Source organism: Ambystoma mexicanum, chromosome 8 (assembly GCF_040938575.1).
Source record: "Ambystoma mexicanum isolate Mex_15411 chromosome 8, UKY_AmexF1_1, whole genome shotgun sequence".
Classification (NCBI taxonomy): Eukaryota; Metazoa; Chordata; class Amphibia; order Caudata; family Ambystomatidae; genus Ambystoma; species Ambystoma mexicanum.
Window position 1 is genome coordinate 350,360,226 of NC_090929.1, and position 5,412 is coordinate 350,365,637.

The 5,412-nt window shown below is 45.2% G+C and overlaps 1 protein-coding gene and 3 non-coding genes across 4 annotated transcripts; all 4 read right to left on the minus strand.

The window, feature by feature from the left end:
• Positions 1-403: 403 nt before the first annotated feature.
• Positions 404-4,837, minus strand: RPL12 (ribosomal protein L12). The gene is made up of 7 exons (XM_069609804.1): positions 4,679-4,837; positions 3,670-3,743; positions 3,133-3,231; positions 2,687-2,768; positions 1,322-1,408; positions 556-668; positions 404-453 (listed from the first exon to the last, which is right to left on the minus strand). The coding sequence occupies exons 1-7, from the start codon at positions 4,713-4,715 to the stop codon at positions 448-450; spliced, it is 498 nt and encodes a 165-aa protein (XP_069465905.1). The 5' UTR covers positions 4,716-4,837; the 3' UTR covers positions 404-447.
• Positions 2,320-2,445, minus strand: LOC138475011 (small nucleolar RNA SNORA65). Its single transcript, XR_011269213.1, has one exon. It is a non-coding gene; the product is annotated as a small nucleolar RNA SNORA65 (small nucleolar RNA).
• Positions 2,844-2,969, minus strand: LOC138475013 (small nucleolar RNA SNORA65). The gene has a single exon (XR_011269215.1). It is a non-coding gene; the product is annotated as a small nucleolar RNA SNORA65 (small nucleolar RNA).
• On the minus strand, positions 3,813-3,938 carry LOC138475012 (small nucleolar RNA SNORA65). Its single transcript, XR_011269214.1, has one exon. It is a non-coding gene; the product is annotated as a small nucleolar RNA SNORA65 (small nucleolar RNA).
• Positions 4,838-5,412: the final 575 nt, after the last annotated feature.

Here is a 5,412-nt window from a genome sequence, read left to right on the forward strand (position 1 = left end):
ACTTTTGTTTGGTGGAAGCAAGGGATAGCATTTCAGTGGAAAGTATGTTGAAAAGCCCAATTCTGGCCCTGGGTGCCTGGTTGTTTGCGATGATAAATCTGACAATTTGTGACCTTTTAGAAAATATTTAAGATTAGTTAACTCCACCTGCTATACCGCGATAACCACGATATACCGTCATTTGGCAAGAAGGTTATCGTACCGTCATAAAACTAATACCGTGACACCCCTATACTGCACTAGTCACACCATAATGGTTCTCAGCCTTAAGGCGATGTGCAGGGCGCCCAGAAACAAGGTAGTGTTTATTAGGAATATCAATTCCACCAGCATGCATGCCAAATGACTTAAGTCAATACAAGAATTCACAGCAGCAACTTCATCCAAATAACCAAAAGGCAAAGCTTCTTAATTTCACTTTATTCATGGCTGCATCTTGTGACAACTTCAACTCTGGAGGAAGGAAAAAGGGGAGAGAAAAAAAAAAAGGACCTTTTAGCCAACAGCCCACATCAGCCTCAATACACGAATTTAGTTAACAATTACGTTACTTACAGATGGGCATTCGACTGCACCACTATTTATATCGTCAATAATGTCATGCGGTGGTCTACCGTCAACATTGCAGCCAACTGATTGAGCTGTACCAAGAATTTCTTTGATGGTACCTGTAGAAGATATATCATGTTACCACAAAAACGGATATTTAAGTCAGCAATAAATACATCTCCCACTGACATCTTGCATATTACTGAGAAGGATCCCCTGGAAATAGCTCTAGCATCCACAATAGTGATTGGGTTTATGGCCATGGCACAAAAGCGAAGTATTCACTTAAAGAAATCTCATCGATCTGCCAAGCGGTCTTGGACTTGTAAAACATCAAAAGTCTGCCTTCAATCGAAAAGCGTATCTAGGTAAAGTCTCTAGGACGAGGGGGTGCCAATAGAAATCAGTTGCCGTGGCGCTCTGCTGCCAATGCTCGTCAGTACATGCACGAAGCTTTCCCGCATGGTAAACCAATGACTTGTGTACAACAATAGCTACATCTCAAGAGTCACTCCAAGTGAATAAAATAGTGCATGGATTATATTGGCCAAAACGAAGATTGGACTAACCTAACTAAGCAGTTATGAAATGGAGCAAGAAAACATACTTGGGCTCAGCATAACAAAAAGTAGTGCTGGACTCGAGACTTGGGTACCACCCACTCACCCCCAAAAACCACCATACTACGGTATATTGGACCCATTCCTAGTATGTCTGCGCCAGTTCCCTCAGCAGAATAGAAGCTGAACATTTCGAACGTGTAAAAAATTACCAGAAAGCTCCCTGGCGAGGGACCGGTGCCTCATCTGGCGTGCAATGGAGGTTATCTCGTCCATGCTGACACTGCCACTGTGTTTGACTAAAGGTAACAAAGAAAGGTTAAATTCACATCGCCAAAAAGCTAAATGGTATGTTATTGTTTACTTGTAAAGCATGCCTATACACAAAGCAAGTGTTTCAAAGTGCTCAAAGGGGGGGCAGTCGTTAAGAGCCCATGGTTTTCCGAACGACACAAGTCTCCACAGGCAGAGTGGGGGGCATAGAACAATTAATGGTGTAGATAACAGCAAATGGCACGGGGAAAACCGGCATGGTGCATTCAGATCGTACAGGTGCGGGGGGCAATTGCAGGGTGTGGACCAAGTGCACCGCAATTGCAGGGTGTGGACCAAGTGCACCCAGTCAGTAGCTGGGTTAAGTGCTCAGAGATGCCACTCATGGGTCATTGTACTGCCGAGGGTGCCAGGGACCTGTGAGACTGACGTACACCAGTCTGCACGGAAAAGGAGCAGAGAAAGATTACCAAGGTAGAACAAGGAGTACAAGAGACGTTCCAGTGGCAAAAGAGATGCAGAAAAAGAGTCTTTGTACGCCCCCCAAAAAACTGATTGGACATTGTCATTCATTGAATGACATAAGGGCAACTATTCATAAACAGTTCACACAAAAAATGCACTTTAAGCACAATGTGCTTAGATGGGAGTTTACACTGGGTGTCAATATGTATTCAAGTGCAAAGGTCGGGGTTGAGCTATTAACACTGGTAAAGACCATCCGGCCAACCAGATGGCCAGAACCCAGCTACATGCATTCCGTCAGCTGCCCGTTTGCTCACCCCCTCAAATACACATTTCGATGGAAATACACCCCAGAACATCCACGGGGGGCGGGCAAATAACGAACCTGAAACCTTCCTTCGCCACGCCTATGATAAAGGCTAGCAGGTAGTTGCCTGCCCTGTACACCCCTCGACAGTAACAACCCGAATTTACTTGTACCCAACCTTTCGGCACAGAGTTATCCATGAGTAGAACAACCCTGTTTCCTAAGCAGGGGTTTAATTTTAGCTCACCACTGGATTATACAAGTCACAGTTCAGACTGGTATAGTGGCGGGTGGCTTTACTACTACATCACTATCCCTTTCCAATTGACCTAGCACTGAAAGGTAAACTGAAGGAACGTGAAAATACATGTGCTCATTGTGTAGTTCCTAACGGATCCCGAGGAGGAACCAACCCATCTCATCTATGCTGCAGGGCAGGCCACTGACAAGTCACTGTAGTGCCTAGTTCCAGACACACCTGAAAACACTGCCAAAATTACACTAAGGATTAGTGTAGTTAAAAAAAACCTACTGTTCTTCTGCTTCTTTCGGTCACGCGGGGGCTCCTTCAGCGCCTTGATGATCAGAGCGGAGGCTGATGGAACGACTTCGATCTGAAACGAGAACAAAAGTTAAATACATGGCTAGACACATTAACTATAGAAAGGTTTAAAAGCAGGTTTGAAAGCACGTGTTCCCATTCTTACGGCACAGAGCTCTTCATGGCATAGACGAACCCTGTTTCCTAAGATGGGGTTTGCTATTAGCTCACCACTGGATTATGACAGCCACGCGCAGACTGGCATAGTGGCGGGTGGCTGTACTTATGTGTACTGACTCTGCAGTTACTTCAGGCAAGGGATAACAATGCCATTTAAAACAAAACGAGGGGAATCGTGCGGATTTTAGTTCTTTGCAGAGTGCACACTTGGTAATACATAAATTACACATCCAGCACAACATCCCCAAATTGTTTACCTGAGCATTCCTATTCTGGATCGTGAGCTTGATCGTGATCCTGAGACCCTTCCAGTCACCAGTTGCCTTAGCAATGTCATCACCAACTTTCTTGGGAGACTAAAATAAGACAACTTAGCATTAGTCAATCCTAAAAAAACACATGCAGCAGAACACATTCGTTACCACAAGCAGATGTCAAACTAACTCAGTTATCCAATATAAGCATGCTATCAAATCAAACTACATACAAAATGTATCGGTGGCCATCCAAAGTGCTGTTCAAACTTTAAGCCGAGCCGCCCCGTTAATTTAAGACATTTGTCCCGCCCTCACCCCCACTCCCTCCATCATCCATTTTAAGTAGTCACTCCCAGCCCTCCCCGCCCCCCACGGACGTCCTATGGAGTCATTTAGGGTTGCCAGCCCCAAGTTCTGAAGACCACTGGGTTACTAGTAGAAGAAACAAGATCCAACAGCGACGGGCACTTTCGAAACAGATGTCATCCCACTGCGCCACCGCCCACCCCCCACCAAACGGGTGGGAAAAAAACTCACCAAACCCAGGGGGCCGATCTTAGGAGCCAGAGCAGAAGTGGCACCCACCTCACCGCCAGTACATCTTAAGTAAACTGTAAAGCAACAAACACATTAATACCAGGGAATAATGGCGTTTTAAACAATGTAACAAAGTTCCTTATGCATGTTGCCAATCTTACGGCACAGGGCGGTTCATGGTGGAGAAAAACCCTGTTTCCTAAGTTGGCATTTGCTATTAGCTCACCACTGGACTATGACAGTCACTCACAGACAGGCACAGTGGCGGGTAGCTGTTATTACAATGTAATTTAAACATTCGTGCGCTTAGAGACGTCGCGCTAAAAAGTATTCACGTAAAAAAACAGAACTAAAGTAAAACCAGTAGAACGTGGTATGCCTATCAGAGCACGTTGCGGCTTGATGCCACCCAATGTATAGTGTGAAGATCCCATAGCCACTATAGAAAGGAGCCCGGTGTACCTTTAACGGGTAATATTTGTGTACGAACTATAATAAACCAAGACTGCACATTTAGTGAAAACGAAAAAACAGCTACAAACTATTGGCCCTACACACGGAGTCTGCTAGGGCGTCGAAGGGGGGCCAATGCAGAAAGTTTAATGGCATGCGCGTGAGTATTGTGGCCTAATGTCGATTGTATCGTTGCAACATAGGCGGTATCAAGACGAAACCCCTTGTAAGCTACTCAACCTCTCCAAACGTTTCGCAGGCCCTCAAGGCTTCACCGTCCCTCTTCCCAAATACAAGAGACAAAGTACCACTTTATTCAACGACCCGTCACCCAGGCGATTAAAATATATATATTATGAAGGCTAGCTCCGCAAGCAACTATGTTGCTACCATAAACCCCTTCCGAACCCAGAGTCTTTACCAAAAAAACAACTTTAACCCAACATCCCGTCACAAATCATGCAAAGTGAACTATACCGTGGAGCGCAGGCCCTGGTACACATGGGGTATTCCCGGGTCAGCCGTTCGCTGTACCGCGGGACTCCTGCTCACGTACCGACTTTGATTTCGGTGGGGTCGAACTTGGGAGGCATGGTGTATGGATGCTACTAATGTCCACGGCACGGACTCCGGTTGTGGTGTCGGATGAACCCGGATTCGGGACGACCGATGTACAGTTGCACCTCAACCAGCTAGGGTAAGAGAAAGAGGGCGGGATTGATGAGTAGAGGCTTAATATAGTCAAAAATCTCGCGATAATTCAATACTGACACTGCTAAGAAGCCATCTTGTGTTTGGCAAACGTTCAACAGCCGAGCTTTGATCTTTACTAAATCTTGTTTCAACTAAACTGCCATATCCCGATGGAACTTATCGTAGTAAAGCAAGACATTTACTTTTTAAAACAAAATGTACTTCATTGACAACTTTGCGAACAGTGACAATAGAAACCAGAATATTTACGCCGTTCAACAGACTCCTGCAGAGTTTGCGTTCAAGCGTATTCTTTCACCTAGTTTCCTATGTACGGTGTTTGACATATGGGTGGTGGTTATCTGTAGTATAGTTTCAGCTCTTTATAACTATAAGACCCCCTGTTTTTCTCTGTTCCTTAAAACTGCTCCTTAACAACTGTGGTGAATTCAGTCCATCTAGTCACTGCATCATGGCGTCCATGAATGCTCAAAATGTGTTCTTTCAGCCATAGAGACGATTAACAGCGTAGTTCGTCATTATAATTCCGTATTTAGCTAACAAAAAATGGGCCAGAGACGGGCGCCATGCTGGAGG

What these genes read in the sequence shown, in the direction of transcription:
- RPL12 (XM_069609804.1), bottom strand. Translation starts at nt 4,715, where the DNA reads ATGCCTCCCAAGTTCGACCCCACCGAAATCAAAGTCG. An exon ending in AGATCGGCCCCCTGGGTTTG is followed by an intron (nt 3,232 to 3,669) that starts GTGAGTTTTTTT and finishes GTCTTATTTTAG; the next exon opens with TCTCCCAAGAAAGTTGGTGA. An exon ending in TCCAGAATAGGAATGCTCAG is followed by an intron (nt 2,769 to 3,132) that starts GTAAACAATTTG and finishes TTCTCGTTTCAG; the next exon opens with ATCGAAGTCGTTCCATCAGC.